This window comes from Pollachius pollachius (assembly GCF_949987615.1).
Source record: "Pollachius pollachius genome assembly, chromosome: 7".
Taxonomy (NCBI): domain Eukaryota; kingdom Metazoa; phylum Chordata; class Actinopteri; order Gadiformes; family Gadidae; genus Pollachius; species Pollachius pollachius.
The window spans coordinates 8,275,844-8,293,559 of NC_136940.1; the positions used below are offsets into that span (position 1 = coordinate 8,275,844).

Genomic DNA, 17,716 nt, shown 5'->3' on the forward strand with positions numbered 1-17,716 from the left:
TGTGTGACATAAGCGCCGCTTCACCAAATTCTACATTCATTGAATTGTTCTGGAAGCAACTGATAAAAATGAAAGACTGAATTTTGGCAGCAAGGCGAATCAGGACTCGCGTTTTTTCTGGTTCGACTCTACTTGGAATCACCTGCTCTCTGATGAGGCGATACAGCGCGTCGTAGCCTACCTGTTGGACCCACGTAGGAAGTCAAGAGGTAAAGGCGCCGATGACTATTGTGCCGATCAAGTTGTTTATGAGATACATCGTTTCTCTTGTGATGAACTATTTTACTCTTTGGGATGTGCGTTAGCCTACTTCTAGTTGGGTTAATAGCCATATTCATAAGGCTTAATGCATTTATGAAAACCGTATACGCCTATAATGCAGGGGCTGATGATACAGATCATATGAGACGGTAGCGACCTGGCAGTGGTGAAATTTGTGAAATGTTGACAAGAAAGTTTGTCATATCGTGATTGTGATCCAGGTTGCGTGTCTGCAGAGGTGGGGGATTTCTGTTCCTCCGTTTGCACTTTTAAGCGTGAAGATGAGATACAGGATGTCAACAAATTAGGCTACGTTTGAAACTGAATTTAAAGAAACATCAGTCACAACGTTGTTTCTTTGAAATTTGGAAACTGCGTTGAACTTTTAAAAGTGAAGAATTTGCACCAAATTGTCTTAGACTGAATTGCGGTCACATTATAGTTTACAGGCTTTACCTGTTGGTTGGTCTGAACTCTCAGGGAGGGGAAGGGCTGGGAGCTGTCACCCATTATCACAACTCATCTTCGTTCTTTTAGTGCTTGGTCTTCCATAATTTCCACAAATAGCCTATTGTCTAGTCTCTCGTCATGTGCTTGCCAATGAACGTGGAATGTATATATTTCAAACCGTACTTCAATGGCTCCACACCACCATATATAATTAAGGTAGCAGACGCCTTCCACCTGTATGTTCCTGTTGCTAAATTAGAAAAAATATTATTTTGCTGTAAAGTTCATTTTCATATCGACCCTTCTGGCCAGTGAAGGGTTTTGCTGCTTGACCTGGACACACATGGATGTTCGACGGGAAATCCCTGATTATGTTGCCTTCACCTGTCTGTCCCACCTCATCACCCAATAGGTAAATATTAAACACAGTAGCTCTACACATATAGACAACACATTTAAATGAAGCTTGTACATTTCTAAGCTTTACTTATGTAACAATTCATCATAAAGGCTTCTTAATAGGCCCCATTGATCTATGATCATTGCTCCATTGGTCCATATAAATAACTTTCCGAGTAAAAGAGGTGGATTACATATCTAATTCCACGATTGTGTGCTCATTATCTTTTACACGATTTGCCCTGAAGGTAATTCAAGACACCAGTTTTCTCGGCACCTGCACAGTCGAGTGCAATGCTTCACTTTCCATTTAAAAGTGTTATCGACCATATAATAGTAGGTCCTGCATGGTATGTACTTTTACTTGGTATTTAAAAAATGTCTTTGAACAGCAGCTATTTTGACTTGTCGGGTACACTGGTTTGATAACAAAGACCATGAATCTGTTCCATTTAGGTAGCCATTTAGGTGTGGCTCACTCAATAGAACGGGACTATTCTAAATATAAATTATACCTTCGTACCTTGCTATGACAGGTAAAAATGGTAGCTTTGAAAAGAGCTTATTCCAAATGATCTGAATATATATATATGGGGGGGGGGGGGAGATGTTATCGTCTGAAAAAGAGAGGCAATGACCTTATTCACCCTGCGACTTGAATCAACATGGCTGCTTGCTAAACGAGGCCTGTTGTGTTGACCCCCCCCCCCCCTGACCTTTACAGTAGCACCAGACGCCCCAACACACCGCAGGAGGACGACGAGACCATGAGCCAGCTCCAGAGCGAGGGTGGGACCGCCCCGGGCCCCGCCTCCCGCTCCTCCCACGCTCATCACGAGTGCGACGGCGACCCCAAACACCACGCCCGTCACCCCGCCCACTTCCTGTCGGAGTCGTACTGCAGCTCCTACCCGCCGGCCCACCACCACCCTCACCCCCACCACCCCACGCCGTTCCCCAGCCGCGCCCCGGACAGCTCCTGGGGGCTCAGTCCCCGCCCCAGCTACGTCAGCAGCGGCTGGAGCGGCGCCGGGTTCCCGGGTGGCCCGGCCAATTCCTGTCTCAGCGGCAAAGATTTGTCCCGCCGGTCGGGGGAGAGCGTTTTGTACTCGGCGGACAATAGCTCCCCGCTCCCGGGCCGCTACAGCCCCAGCATGGGCAGCCTGGAGCAGCCGTACTCGCTGCACTCCAACCATCCCTCGCCGGAGCTCTACCACCACACCATGTCCCCCTACTACTGCCAACCGCCGGGGCCCGCCTGCTGGGCCCAGTGCCCCCCAGAGGCCTTCAAGAGGGGGCCCGCCTTCGCCCACCAGATGCCCATGCTGGTACCCCACATGCCCTACGCAGCCTTCTGTGAGTGTACTTCTGTCCTAGTCGTTGTAGAGCAAGGCTTCTCAGCACCCTGTCATCTTTGGACCCAAAAGCATTGGGGATCCTTGCTTCGCTCAATGGTTTTCTGAGGGCCCTGCGTCTTGTCGGGCTGCGACCCCCCTCCAACTGGATCGCGGCCCCTTTGGGTTCCCGAACCCATTGTTCAAGATCTTTAGATGTAGGCGCTGACTGTGGTGAATCGATGCTTCATTTGTCGACCCAGCATTAACACTAACCGTTTCTCCTTTTTGATTGGATAAGATCCGAATGACACCAGAGCTCGAGGAGTTGGTGGCATGGACCAGTAAGCCTTGAAATATCATTTATATACAATACACATTCAATCATTAACATTCATTAAGCAAACCCTTTACAAAAGCTTTTCATCTGGTCTTTTCCACTATCCAGTCCCAACGACCCAGCTAAAAAGGAGAATACATCCAATAGCAGCCAACTATCCCCAGAACAGAGTAAGTATGCGCTAGGCGGTTAGCAATCACTTTCACGGGGGTAAGAATTCAATAATCAATACTATGAGTAAAGACGGCAGCTTCTCTGCACACCCTCGTAATGTCTGCACATGTCGTGGATTCAGCCATTTCCGCTGAAATCGTAAGATTTGTTTATTAGTACTTAACAATTGTCCTGCAGAAAGAGACAGTTAATTGGTGTTTCCAAAACAGGGAAGGTGTTTGTAACGTACGAAGCCGACAATGAAGAACACGTCAACAAGGTCATCAACTTTGTTGCCCTGTTGCGACACAACGGCTTTGACACACACGTGCGTACATGCTTTTGTATTTGTTATTATAAATGGAAGTAGAAACACTCTCTTTGGTACCCATCATCCTTCAGCTCCCATGTGGTTGAGTCACATAGAAAATGCCACTCTTTTTCCATTCATTTCAAGTACTCATTTTCCTTGGCTGGGATACGGGCTATAACTCCTATTCAATACCGTTAGTGGTGCAGTTTTGTTTTTTTCTGTTTCTAAACCTCTCATGTTAATTTCTAAATGTTGTTGCTGGATTGGTCCCAGATTGACATGTTCGAGCAGCAGTTCAGGAGCATCAGCAAGATAGACTTCATGGAGCGCTATCTGAGCGAGGTACGTCCGCATGCTGCACATCAGCAGCTCAACCAGTTCGCCCCGTGCAAAAAAACTGATGAAAGCTAAATCCATGAAGAGATAAGCGTTGATTTACTGTTTGAAATCCACAGTAAATCTCCTGATTGTGTGTGTGCGTGCGTGCGTGCGTGCATGCGTGCGTATAGTTCATACACTGTGTCTTTATAAGCATACTCCCCTCCCCTCCATCACACAGAAGGAATATCTGATCATCATCATCATCAGTCCAAAGTACTACGACACGGTCAGTGCCTCTCCGTTTGGCCTGGAGAATGACGAGAGGACCCTCAACACGGTCTACATCCACAAGCAGGTAGGCCAACCGAAAGACAGCCCTTCCGCAATTCTGCAAAATTGTTTATCTGTTTTCATCACCCCCCCCCCCCCCCCCCCCCAACCTTGTTTACAATACTTTAAAAGTCACGCTGCTATTGCTTTTGAACAACGGTCCAACAGCTCAGATGAACAGCAGTGACTGTTTCAACACTACTAAGCAAAAACAAATGCACTAAACTTAACTTAATACTAATAATAATATAATAACGGATGGTTCCAGGCCATGATTCTGATTCTTGATCAACTTTGTCATGCATTTGTCATGAATGCTACCTAGAATACTGATAAGATTGTAGCAATGTTTTAAGGAACAGTAACAGTGCTAACATGGCATTGATCAAGATGTTGATGATCATATGAGACATATAACCGCATTAAAAACAAATAAAATAAAAAGATTAATTTCCCAGCCTTTTAATGCGTTGCCACTTTCAGGTAATACAACTTAAATAATGCTTCTTTTTTTTTTATCAGTTACAGAATGAATTCATCCAAAATGGCAGCAAGAATTTCAGATTCATTCCCATCATTTTCCCAGGGGCCAGAAAGGTAATCACAGCATTCTTGATTTTAAATCAACAAATGGTGTTTTTGTATTGCCATGGATGCAACTTTATATATCCTGCCATTTAATGGATTCTTAATGTTGTCTCAACCCACTTGCATTCTATAATAGTAATTTCCTCTTTAGTGAAACAGTAAACAGGATAAAACAGGATATTTTATTAGCTAACATCGCTATTTTTTTTTATAGAATTTACCTCAAGACAACATTTAACTTGTGATGTATTGCTGTATAAATACTCCCTCACTACATTGATATGAATGAGTTGAATTTATAGGAAAATCAATCTAATCGCCACGGGTTCCCCTAATGCAGTGCCACGTTCCCACCTGGCTGCAGAACACTCACGTGTTCAGCTGGCCTCGTGACCTGGACGACATCGTCCGGCGGCTGATGAGAGTGGAGAAGTACAATCCCCCCGGCCTCGGGCCACTGCCCACCATCATCTCCAGACCCATATAGACCTACCGTCACCTCCAGACCTACCATCACCTCCAAACCCATCCAGACCTACCGTCACCTCCAGACCCATTCAGACCTACCATCACCTCCAGACCTACCATCACCTGCAGACCTACCGTCACCTCCAGTCCCATCTAGACCTACCGTCACCTCCAGACCTACCGTCACCTCCAGACCCATCTAGACCTACCGTCACCTCCAGACCCATCTAGACCTACCGTCACCTCCAGACCTACCGTCACCTCCAGACCCATCTAGACCTACCGTCACCTCCAGACCCATCTAGACCTACCGTCACCTCCAGACCCATCTAGACCTACCCTCACCTCCAGACCCATCTAGACCTACCGTCACCTCCAGACCCATCTAGACCTACCCTCACCTCCAGACCCATCTAGACCTACCGTCACCTCCAGACCTACCGTCACCTCCAGACCCATCTAGACCTACCGTCACCTCCAGACCCATCTAGACCTACCGTCACCTCCAGACCTACCGTCACCTCCAGACCCATCCAGACCTACCCTCACCTCCAGACCTACCGTCACCTCCAGACACATCTAGACCTGCCATCACTTCCAGACCCATCTAGACCTACAATCACCTACCAACGTTGTCCATTTACTAAAAGTCGAGAACCAACCCCTTCATCTCCATACCTATATCAACTCTTTACCAAAGTATAAGACAGAAGGTTCAACAGTTATTTGTGAGCCGAGGAAACCTGCAGAACTTCTTTGTGTTTGACATTCGGCATGTCTCTGCCCTTGGGTTGTTGTTTGGTCTGCTACTGGTTGAGCAGAGATCCCTTCTGCTCTCAGGCTTTGAAATGTGAACTTACTGTAGTTTCTAATATGCTGGGAACTGAGCTTGTTTGCCGCACAAGTGCTAGCATGGTCGAACATGATAATGAACGCTGTTTCAGCTGTTAAGTTTCATCTTCAGTTTATATTTTTACCTATCATTTTTTTAACATTACTTTGTATGAAAAAAACGTGTAAGAAGTTTATATAAACAAGTTTGTTTGCTAAACAGGAATACTGTTTCAGTTTCCAACCGGTTATGTTTAACGTCACATTTAAAAATGGCAATTTACGATTTTACCGATTATTAATCACTGTGCTGCTTCCTCCCTTTTGAAACACTAGATTACATTGTGTAAAGACAGGAGCATAAGCCAAAATGTTTATACTCATACATCTACATTTCACCGATGGCCATAAACCCATTGCAAGGTTGTCTGGAAAGCAGCAGCTCCCATGACAGGCCAGGACCTGAAACAGATTGGCCTATGCACATTTTTGTGTAGAAATTTTTTGGCCTCAAAGCACCCTCTGAAAAAAAAAAGTTGCCTTGGGAGATTTGTGTCTACAGAAAAAGATTGAAATCTCTCCACTTCTAGTAACTTGCTGATGGTGGCTTTTCTTCAGAGGCTTCAAACAGGATGCTGAACAAAAACATTTTTGCTGACAAAGCTCATTTGAGGTAGGCCTGCACAGCTCCAAGTAGGTCAACAGGGCCTGTATGCACTGCTACAGTTTGACACACAGAATTAAAGAGGAAACCGAGCACTCGAGAGTTTAATAGGTTTATCTTCACAAGAGGTGAACACTGCAGACGCAAATCTTAGTACAGTGTTTCATATATATTTTTATATATATCTGTATGTTGAAAGTACATGAAAATAATTTTAATAACAAAAGGACAAATGACATCTGTAATAAGTGGATTACAAAGTGACAATGTATGTAAATACCTCTTCAGAATTAGATATCAGAAAACAAAAAAACGAAGAGAAAAAAAACGGACAATAAGATCCATTTTATTGTATGTAAAAACACTGAAGTGCTATTTGTTCAAAGCTAAAAAATAAAATAAAAATACACTTAAAAAGCAGGAAGCGTTTTAATTTCCTTCAAGGAAAAGTACTATAAAATAAGTTACAGTACAGCATATGGTTCCCGTCTCCCGGCTGGGAGAGCAGAGAGACAACAGACAGAAGTAAAAGGTACTGTTGTCCCCAGACAGAGACACGGGCAAACAGGCTGCTGTCAATACTGTGTGGGGGTATGTTTGAATATGATCTACATGTTTGTCTGTGCATGATGCCTGTATGTATTCGATACGCGTGTGTGAGGGTTGTTGATAAGTATGGCCACACACAAACGCTTAGAAAAAAAAAAAGAGGAAAAAAAGGCTGAAACTTTTGAATCTGGTAGGTCATTTCCTGTGTGTGTGTGTGTGTTTTTTTGAGAGAGAGAGAGAGAGAGAGAGAGAGAGAGAGAGAGAGAGAGAGAGAGAGAGAGAGAGAGAGAGAGAGAGAGAGAGAGAGAGAGAGAGAGAGAGAGAGAGAGAGAGAGAGAGAGAGAGAGAGAGAGAGAGAGAGAGAGAGAGAGAGAGAGACACTAGTAACTACACTGTGTACTTCATGGGTTTATAAAAACTGACAAATACTTCATATTAAGTCACATGATGCGCGGCTGCTCAGACGTCATCCGCTGGCAGCGTAGGAACGTGGAACCTCGGTCTGGTGAAGAAGGCCATCTTCTCTCTGGGAAAACGAAAAGCAAACTGGCAGTTTTATCCTCCATTTTAAAATCATGTGCCTTATGCAATACCACAATATATCATATCAAAATGTCACATCAACCTGCGTCAGCTTAAAAACGTGGGAAATATATATCCCTCGAGGCTTGAAACACATCATTGAAAGCTATGTGAAAGTGGAATATCAAACATAAGGTAATATCCATCTTATGAATCTGCCATTTTAAGGCACATTCTTTTGGACAATCATTAGCTGTTTTGTGAAATGTTAACTGCAGTATATGGTGACGACAGCTTTAGACAATAATATTGAATTTGAATTATTTTCTAGGCTATTTTCCATCTAAGAAACACAGAACTGCTGCAGACCATTTGCTACCAATTCTAGTTTGTGTGCAAAAGACTTCAGAGGGTAACTATTTACACGAAGCTACCTTGCCCGGGGCGAGAGTCCATGGGATTAGCAACGCGGCAAATTACTATCCTTCTAGCAATGTAAATAAAGGTTCTTAATCCCTCGAGTTGTATTAAACTAACACTCGTCGACCAAGCAAATCGACTCTCAAGCTCTACTTCCAGTCACACCTGAAGTACAATAAGTCCTGTCCAAACGCAGCGTAGCAAACTTAAAGATAGTTCCTCCGGTTCAGTTATTACACAGACTAAGTGGAAGTTTAAGTGAGAGGAGGCTATCAATGCTGGTTTTGGGGGTAGGGTGACACCCATCCAGGGTTCTAGGTCCAACCCCCAACCTCCAGCGCAATATACCCTGATCCCTAACGATGTGTATCTCAAAAAATACTAAATCACATTAAGTTAGATAAAAGTGTTTCCACAACGGCAACACAGTTCAGGATTTAATGTATTTGCGTCATGTCTCGTCACATGGTAAGGCTAGCCTTCCCAAATGTCGAAGGGTATCCTAGAATGACTCAAGCATTGGTTGAGGGCGGGAAGATAAACACAGTACAGTTTAAGCCCTGTGTCTTAACAGAGACAGGCTATGATGGACATCTCTACAGGTGCATAAGCAAAACTGTATCATGGGTATCATATTCGTATTGCATGCCTACAGACGCATCAGCACAACTGCATCATGGGTATTATATCTGAATTGCATGCTAAGCTGTGCTCCTGGAGTTTAAGGGTGAGGAGTCAGGACATTTAGAGGTCAGGAGTGAGGATAAGGAATGAGGGTGAGGAGTGAGTGTTAGGGGTTAGGGAATAGGGTTAGGATTGAGGAGGAGCGACGGGCACCGACCTGAACGTATGAACGGGAAGCGGCTCCTTCTGGCCTTGTCCTCTCATCTGAAGCACCTCCTTGGACGCCTTCCTCAGCCTCCTCTCTGCCGCCTCCTCCTGCCTCTGCTCCTGCTGGCTTTGGTTTGCCTGTGGAGCAATGGGATCTCCTCAGAACCTCCTATACCATTGACTAAAAACACACAGAACCTCCTCCTCTACCAGTAAACAAAGAGCACCTCCTCTAGCGGTAAACACACAGCACCTCCTCCTCTACCAGTAAACATACAGCACTTCCTCTTCTACTAGTAAACACACAGCACCTCCTTCTCTATGAGTAAACAAACAGCACCTCCTCTACCAGTAAACACACAGCACCTCCTCCTCTACCACTAATCACACAGCACCTCCTTCTCTACCATTAAACAAACAGCACCTCCTCCTCTACCAGTAAACACAGAGATCCTTCTCCTCTACCAGTAAATACCACTACCTCCTCTACCGGTAAACAAACAGCAACTCCCCCTCTACCAGAAAACAAACGAAAAATGAAAGGAGATGAGGTATACTTTCGTTTTAACTTGGCTTAACACAAAAAGTTAGTTGTTTGTCTCCAAACACATATACTTTGGCACTATTTTTGGCGCTGTAATTATTAGCCTACCTATGATTCGGCGCTAACCGGTAAGCCTCCCCGTACACTAACCAGCTAGGAGCAGCTGATAATATAATTGCGTGTTTGAAGACCAACTGCAATCTTGTTGCGTTGTTACTGGCGCTCATTTTTAGAAAGGGACTTTTTGCAACACATTGGAAATATTTTGGTGATGGAAAGCCATTGCTGACCCGGCCGACCCCCCTTTCAGACTCACAATGTTCATTTGGAATTCAACCACTCGTCTGATTCTGGGTAAGACAGGCAGAGGCCAATTCTCAGATATCCAGGCATTTCCTTTAATGGCGACATATTATACCACCAGGTGTAAGTGTGATAAGACGTCACAAGCCGTTTTGGAAATCTGCCTCTTCTGACATCACAACTTGGCGCGTCCACCTAGATGTATGACGTATGACGGATGAGCAACGTTTGCTACAGTCCACTGGGTAGGCTGGTAGACTGATCTATCCAGCACACCACTAAGTGGACAGACCAACTTATTATGTCAGAAGAGGCAGATTTTCAAAACGGCTTGTAACATCTAATAACTCACACCTGGTGGCATAATATGTCACCTTTAATCACAAGTGAAATAATGCAGCTTTAATACAAATGACATAGAACAACTTTAATACAAGCAACCTAGTGCAGCTTTAATACAAGCAACCTAGTGCAGCTTTAATACAAGCAACATAGTGCAGCTTTAATACAAGCAACATAGTGCAGCTTTAATTCAAGCAACATAGTGCAGCTTTAATACAAGCAACATAGTGCAGCTTTAATACAAGCAACATAGTGCAGCTTTGATTCAAGCAACATAGTGCAGCTTTAATTCAAGCAACATAGTGCAGCTTTAATTCAAGCAACATAGTGCAGATTTAATACAAGCAACATAGTGCAGCTTTAATACAAGCAACATAGTGCAGCTTTAATACAAGCAACATAGTGCAGCTTTAATACAAGCAACATAGTGCAGCTTTAATAAAAGCAACATAGTGCAGCTTTAATAAAAGCAACATAGTGCAGCTTTAATACAAGCAACATAGTACAGCTTTAAAGTGCAGGTGCTGACCTGTCTCTGGGCCTCGCGCAGCAGGCAGCGGAAGCGCTGGTCTCTGAGGGCCCAGTGGGGGACCTCGGGGGCCGGGCCGGGGTGGGGCTCCTCCAGCCGGACCTTCAGCTCCCTCAGGGCGCTGAGCTCCTCGCCCAGCTGCCGCTGCCGCGTCCTGCAGGCCTGGAGGTCCAGCTCCAGGTCCAGGGAGGTGCGCGTGGGCTGCTCCGCCAGGGAGGAGCGGTACGACTGCTGCTGCTGCACGCACACGCACGCACACACACACACACACACACACACACACACACACACACACACACACACACACACACACACACACACACACACACACACACACACACACACACACACACACACACACACGCAAATTTGAAGTTGAAAAAGACCTGAGAAGAGGCCATCGCTGTACCTTGATCAAAGACCGAAGAGGTTGTAGAGGGTTCCGGAGCCGTGTCTGTACCTGCTTGTAGCGCAGGGTTCGCCTCTCCAACGTGTTCCTGACGAACGGGGACTTCTTTGGTAGCGTGGAGCTGTCGCTGTCACTGCGATACAGCTGAAGAGGGAGATATTATTCACACAGTTATTATTGTATGCATGCATGCATACAATAATGCGTGCGTGCGCGCTCTGGTGTGTGTGTGGGCTCCGGTGTGTGTTTGTGTGCTCCGGTGTGTGTGTGCGTGCTCCGGTGTGTGTGTGTGCGTGCTCCGGTGTGTGTGCGTGCTCTGGTGTGTGTGTGTGCGTCCTCACCCTGCAGACGTACTGACTGCGGGCCCCGGGGGAGAAGGTCTGGGAGCGTACAATGGTGCTGCTGCGGATGAAGGGGGAGGCGTGGCCCCAGCGAGCCCCCCGGACCCTCACCTGCTCTGGGTACATACCCTCCGTCATGGTGGCCTTCTCCACCTGCGACACACACACACACACACACACACACTATAATGGATGTAATAAAAGATCAAACCTGTTTGTTTATGCATTCATACTCCCCCACTATACATGCACAAAGCCAAGGCAACAACACTGTGACAATGACAACAACCACACCCAGACAGCGACACTGTGGCAGCATCCATCTTGTGGCAACATCACCAGGACAACAATAACAACACCGTTACAAAAAGCAACGCCAAGCAACAACAGCTCCACCAAGTGTTTGGGAGGGCGGTTACCTTGGCGGCGGGGGCTCTGCTCGCCACGGGGGCCACGGGGTAGCAGAGCCCCTCCTGACAAGGGCCGGGGAACTGGGCGCTGCTGCTGCAGCCGCTGTCCACCGACTCCGCCTGCCAGCTCCTGCAACCACAACCACAGCCACAGCAGGTGAGCCTCAACTGCTCAGGGAAGGGCTGAGGCCAGGGCGGAATGTGAGGCATTCTGAGGGGGAGGACCATCCCACACACAGGTGCAGGCAGAGGACACAATGGAGCGGTGACGTGTGATTTATTGCATTTTAACACGCACGCACCGGCGATGAGCACTGCGTGGCTGTTCCTTGGGCGTTTAATTCGTTTTTGTACCGTATTGTACCACATTCACACCTCTAATCTAAATAAACATATTCTAATTTATCTTGTGTATTACAATCTAATTTAATCTAATCAAGTTTAAACGTGTAAATGTCTTTCTAACAACAATATGAGAGCAGAGACATGCGGGACAAACCTCTCTGAGTTAGCCTCCACGTTGTCCCTCCTTCCCCGTCTCTCTCGCTCTGCCTCCTCCAGACGAATGGCCGTGTCCTGGACAGACAAAAGAACGTTAGAGCTACGATCGTATTGCTACTGTAACCATGATGATATAAGACATGGGCTTCAAAACCTTGGCTTTGTGCATGTATGGGGGGGGGGGGGGGGGGGAGTATGAATGTATAAACAAATGGGTTAGATCTTTTATGACAGCCATTATAGTGTGTGTGTGTGTGTGTGTGTGTGTGTGTGTGTGTGTGTGTGTGTGTGTGTGTGTGTGTGTGTGTGTGTGTGTGTGTGTGTGTGTGTGTGTGTGTGTGTGTACCAGGCCTCTAGCTCTGAACTCGTCCTCCTGGCCGTCATGTTGCTGTCTGCTGTGACTTCTCTGCTCGGCTCCACCCACCATCTGCACTCTCAGCCAATGGAAAACCATCTCCACGCCCCCCTCGCAATCTGCCAAACCCAGCTGGGCCGTGCCCTGCAACACACACACACACACACACACACACACACACACACACACACACACACACACACACACACACACACACACACACACACACACACACACACACACACCATGAATCAGGAAGCAACTACAAAACTGATTTGAGTTTTCCATCACGGTTACTGAAATGCATGGGGAGTCATACCAAGAAGTCACAGCGCCACCTCTTGTGAAACACCAGTTACTACAACTCATGTTTCACGGCTGACACCATGGATATCACAGCCAATCAGAAACCCGTCGTTATTGGGTGTCACCCAGAGGTGGCGCTCTCTCCCTGTGGGTGGAGATTCCGAGCCTGCTTTACAGGATGGAGGAGGTGGGAGGGCAGCATGCTGCCCGGACTACACTCGGGTCAAGGGTGGGAGGAAAGATGGAGAGACCGAGCGAGAGAAAGAAAGACACGGAAGGGAACCGAGAGAGATAGAGAGACAGAGCGAGACCGCGATAGAGACACACAGCTAAAGAGTGACTGATCAACACAGAGAGAGAGACACGGACACAGAGAGAACTGAATTCAAGTACTTCAGAATTGAACTGAAAGACGGTGATACAGACACACTAGGCCCTAGGGGGTAAAGGGGGGGGGGGGGGGGGGGGATGGACCGAGAAGGGGACAAAGCCCGGCCTACCAGCAGCTCCTCGTGGGCCTGCGCTCCGAGCGAGCAGAGCGAGAGCTGGAGGGCGCAGGGCGCCAGCGCGGCCGTCGCCACGGGGATGCGGAAGCCCTCGTTGAAGGTGATGTGAGGCGTGGGCTCCAGGGCCTTGCAGCAGTAGAAGGCACAGCAGGTCCGGCTGGCATCCACCGGGACCAGGTGCACCTTCACGTATCTGCCCCCCCCCCCCCCCCAAGGACAACATCAGGTCACACATATGGGACGGTTCTCTGAGGCCCACAGCGGCATGGGGCTCTGACCGACCAACCCCAGGTCTCAGGTCAACCCCAGCTGGGGCTAAGCCAAAAGATGTATGTGACATCAAGACATTGAGCGGACGCTTTAGTCCAAAGTGACTTACAGTATATATGGTTATTTATTCATTTATATGCAATTAAAATAAGGTAGAGGTTTGGGCCTCTTGTTAAAGAAAAGCCCTCCAGGAAGACTGCGGACGTTGCTTACATTTACATTTACTTTTATCAAAAGTCACTTCTAATAAGTAGATTTGCTCATGTAGCACCTAAAGTAGAATTTATGTAGCTGCTGCCAATGTGATTCTGTGCTTCGATTCCTTTGATTCTCTGCCTCACTTGTAAGCTTTTATTAAGGGCCTCTGATAGATGTCCCGATGTAGATGTAAAAAGGACTTCAGATTGAGAATGCAGGAAGTAATAAGAGTGACAGAGCCATAAGACAGTGTTTACATCCTGACACCAATCTCACTCGACACTCACACTTTGTGTCCGTCTCGCACTGTGGACTTGTTGAGATTCTTCAGCTGCAGGAGATGTAACAGAAGACTCTGAGAGGTTGAGTCGTACCTGGAACGCATGAGAGGTTGAGGTGAGAGGGAGAGAGACATGGAGAAACAGAGAGAGTGAAAGAACGAGGGAGAGGAGAGAGAGCGAGAGAGAGGCAAAGACAGAGTGGCCGAGAGAAATAACGATGTTAACACTTACAACCAAAATGTGTACCATTACCAGTAAATGCAAACAGTCTTGTAAGTCAGTCTTTGCAATCTTTTGATTATTATAGATAAGAAGCTTATTTTACTATGCATATATGCTTTGGCTTATGTAATTGTATATTTTCCAAGCTCTGTGTCTCCATTCAATCTTTGAATTGAATGGGGACACAGAGATGCTGTTCAGAAGTAGAGCGGTGAGTGTCAATAAAACTGGTCTGGTGTCTGGGTCTGCTTGTGTCAGTGCATAGGGTCCTGCACTCACAGCACTCCCAGATGGATCTGGACCGGCTCGCTCACAGACGCCAGCTCTTTCATGTAGGCCAGCTCCTCAGACTCCTCGGCCCTATAGGAACACACGTAAAACCTCACTTACTAACACCACAAGGGCTATTGTTGAAATGATGAACTCACTCGTTCAAAGTTCAGCTCACTGTCTTACATTTCAACTTAAGTGTTTGCACTCGCCGGCTCACATTTGAAATTTTCTACTCACATTTAAAATCGCTGACTGGAATGATAACTCACTGACTGCTATCTTAACTGAATGACTGACTGACTTGTATTTCACCACATTGTTACCGTAGGTCAAACAAACTACTGGATTCTGAAACAGAGAGGCCATGGCCCTGTTTACAAGATACAAATAGATTCTACAACCATTGTTGAATAACCCTTGTAACGACATTTAAAAAAAGACGCGGCGCTCTCACAACTGTCAGTCTGTTTACGTGTAGAGTTAATTCACCAGAGATCCCCCTTCATATGCCTTGTGCACACAGATCTTCAGATTGTTATAACAGCCAAGGGTTTTTGCATCATATTCAGTCTAGACAACAACCTATCGCTCTTCATTCTAGAGCGAATGGAGCATCCACCACCTCTGGAGGTGGATTTGCAAACGCTTGTCTCCTTCTCGCTTGTCTCCTTCAGGCAGGAACATCCTTCTCGGTTGTTCCTGCCTGTTTAGACCGAGAAAAGGTCTCACAATCTCTATCTCACAACCACTGTCAACTCCCGATTTAAAGGGGACATCTCTTACCACCAGGTGTGAGTGTGATTAGCCATTACAAGCAGGTTTGAAAATGTGCAGCATTGTGACATCACAGGTGGGCGTGTCCATCTCGATGTGTGACGGATAGATGGACACGCCAACCTGTAATGTCACAATGCTGCACATTTTCAAACCTGCTTGTAATGGCTAATCACACTCACACCTGGCGGTATGAGATGTCCCCTTTAAAGGGACGTTTAAAGCAGGGCCCATGTGAGCCGTCTCGACTATGTCATCAAGTGTTGTTTCCCCCTCTGCCACTAGATGGAGCCAGTGCTATAGAAAGCCGGGTCAGAGGGACGTTGTGAAAAAAATCTGGGAGGAGAGATGGATTGGAGAAACAAATTGGGAGGAGAGATGGGGGGAGGGGAGAGAGGAGAGAGAGAGAAGGAACCAGTGACAGCGAAAGAGAGACCGAAAGAAGAATTGAATTATAAACAAGCTCTTCTGTATTGAAATCAAGTGAGAGGCAGAGAGAGACACAGAGACAGGAAGAGGGGGTGGGGCTCTCCTCACCTCCGGCCCCAGGCCTCGAACACGCCGCTGTCCGTGGCCAGAGCGTCCTCCGAGGGGCCTGCAGACACGCGACGCGCACGCCGCCCGCTACGGTTGGCGCTGTTGCACCTCAGGGTGACTCCTGGGGACACACACACACACACACACACACACACACAACCACACCAAAACAGGTCAGTATACCACGCCAGGTGATTCAGTAGATTGGCAACCCTAACCCTATCCCTAACGTAAAAGACGGTTCAAAAGTGTGTTGAACTTTAATGTTCAATGTTGGCATTTCAATTATAAATGGTTAATTCTGTATTAATTCCAAGGAGTAGTCTTGTTTTTTTACAGCCAGTGTCTTGCTCAGAGAACACGGCGGGCCGTCTCTCAGGTCACCGAGGGGTCAGAGGTCGTAAGGGCACTCGCCTGCGGAGGTGAACGCCCCCTGATGCCCGGCGTCCCTCGGCGTGGCGCCCGTCTCCTCCGGGAGGGGCGGGGCTTGCTGGCCCCGCCGGCCCTCCAGCAGACAGCGCCCCGCCAGCTCCAGGTACTCCTCCGTCATCTGGGCCAGGGGGCAGTCCAGAGACCCCGCCGCCGCCGCCACCGCCACGGCCGCCGCTGCCGCCGCGTGGGGCGTGTCCAGCGGCGAGCTGGGCGGGGACAGCGAGGAGAGCGAGGAGCGGGAGGAGAGCGAGGCGAGCGAGTGGGGCGTGTCCTGCGAGCGCTTGGGCTTGCCCTGCGGGGGCGGGGCCACGGTCTCGCCGGCGCCGTCCCGGGCGGCGGCGAGGACGTCGGCGGGCAGCAGGTAGTGGGGCTGGGGCTCGTGGGCGTTGTCGTGGCGCTCGTACTGCGGCACGCCGTAGATGTCGCTGAAGCTGATGGAGCTCAGCGAGCCGCGGCTGGACGCCAGAGACCCCCGGCTGGACGCCAGAGACCCCCGGCTGCTGCTTGACGACACGGTCAGGGAGCTGGCTGATAGGCTGGGGGAGGAGGAGGAGGAGGAGGAGGAGGAGGAGGGGGAGGGGGAGGGGGGAGGAGGGGGAGGGGAGGAGGAGGAGGAGGAGGGGGAGGAGGGAGAGGAGGGGGAGGGGGAGAGGGAGGAGGAGGGGTAGGGGGAGGAGGGGGAGGGGGAGGGGAGGGGGAGGAGGAGAAGGGAGAGGAGGAGGAGCGTGGAAGCTTGCCATTAGCCAATCATAGAGGACAGGGTGGGCATTACGGTACGCCTATTATCTGAGTCACACAGCGACAGTATAACTAGCAGTGGGCATTAACCACAGGGTGCATAAAAACGCACAGACAGACAGACAGACAGACAGACAGACCGACCGACACACGCACAGATGGACAGATAGACAGATAGACAGACGGACACACGCAGACAGACAGACAGACAGACAGATAGACAGACAGACAGACAGACAGACACACGCAGACAGACAGACAGACAGACAGACGCACAGATAGACAGACAGACGCACACACTGAGAGACAGACAGACGCACACACAGAGACACAGACAGGCAGGCAGACAGACACCTCTTCAGCTGGGAGTGCAGGTAGGTGGTGAGTCGCGTGGCCTCCTCCAGCTGTCTCAGGAGGATGTTCCTCTTCTCCTGTAGGAGGATCCTACCGGGACACATGCAGGTATATGATGTAAACCTACTTCACCACACCAAACCCTTTCATAACCAACCTACAATAACAAACCCTAACCCACTTGTGACCCTTCAAGTTCCAAAAAAACATCGGTACACTAAACCACCAAATCCACTGCTGCTTGCCTAGGGGGGCGCTCTGAGACGACTTCCACAACGTGACTGACCAACGTGTCTGGTGGGCTCATCAGATACTGA

The 17,716-nt window shown here is 48.1% G+C and overlaps 2 protein-coding genes across 6 annotated transcripts in view; one reads left to right on the forward strand and one right to left on the reverse strand.

Annotated features, from left to right (window-relative positions):
* Nucleotides 1–18: 18 nt before the first annotated feature.
* Nucleotides 19–6,931, forward strand: traf3ip2l (TRAF3 interacting protein 2-like). Of its 5 annotated transcripts, none has more exons than XM_079739542.1 (11): nt 19–209; nt 1,024–1,123; nt 1,359–1,460; nt 1,835–2,466; nt 2,746–2,788; nt 2,893–2,954; nt 3,168–3,265; nt 3,524–3,592; nt 3,810–3,926; nt 4,424–4,498; nt 4,830–6,931. In XM_079739542.1, exons 3-11 carry the CDS (start codon nt 1,405–1,407, stop codon nt 4,974–4,976), a joined length of 1,299 nt encoding a protein of 432 aa, XP_079595668.1. In that variant the 5' UTR covers nt 19–209; nt 1,024–1,123; nt 1,359–1,404; the 3' UTR covers nt 4,977–6,931. The 5 variants fall into 5 exon arrangements, with proteins under 5 accessions (XP_079595668.1, XP_079595669.1, XP_079595666.1 ...); XM_079739543.1 differs by having other exon boundaries at nt 1,029–1,123; XM_079739540.1 differs by lacking the exon at nt 1,359–1,460.
* Nucleotides 6,932–7,251: 320 nt separating this feature from the next.
* wwc3 (WWC family member 3) overlaps nt 7,252–17,716 on the reverse strand; it is a 32,995-nt gene continuing 22,530 nt past the window's right edge. The window contains exons 9-22 of the mRNA XM_079739330.1: nt 17,400–17,489; nt 16,290–16,843; nt 15,876–15,996; nt 14,571–14,651; nt 14,076–14,162; nt 13,315–13,513; nt 12,500–12,652; nt 12,152–12,228; nt 11,662–11,782; nt 11,243–11,395; nt 10,953–11,045; nt 10,493–10,729; nt 8,785–8,912; nt 7,252–7,527 (exon numbers count right to left, since the gene is read on the reverse strand). Of these exons, the coding sequence (XP_079595456.1) occupies nt 7,461–7,527; nt 8,785–8,912; nt 10,493–10,729; nt 10,953–11,045; nt 11,243–11,395; nt 11,662–11,782; nt 12,152–12,228; nt 12,500–12,652; nt 13,315–13,513; nt 14,076–14,162; nt 14,571–14,651; nt 15,876–15,996; nt 16,290–16,843; nt 17,400–17,489 (2,161 nt within the window). The 3' untranslated portion in view covers nt 7,252–7,460. The remainder of the gene's footprint in view (nt 7,528–8,784; nt 8,913–10,492; nt 10,730–10,952; nt 11,046–11,242; nt 11,396–11,661; nt 11,783–12,151; nt 12,229–12,499; nt 12,653–13,314; nt 13,514–14,075; nt 14,163–14,570; nt 14,652–15,875; nt 15,997–16,289; nt 16,844–17,399; nt 17,490–17,716) is intronic.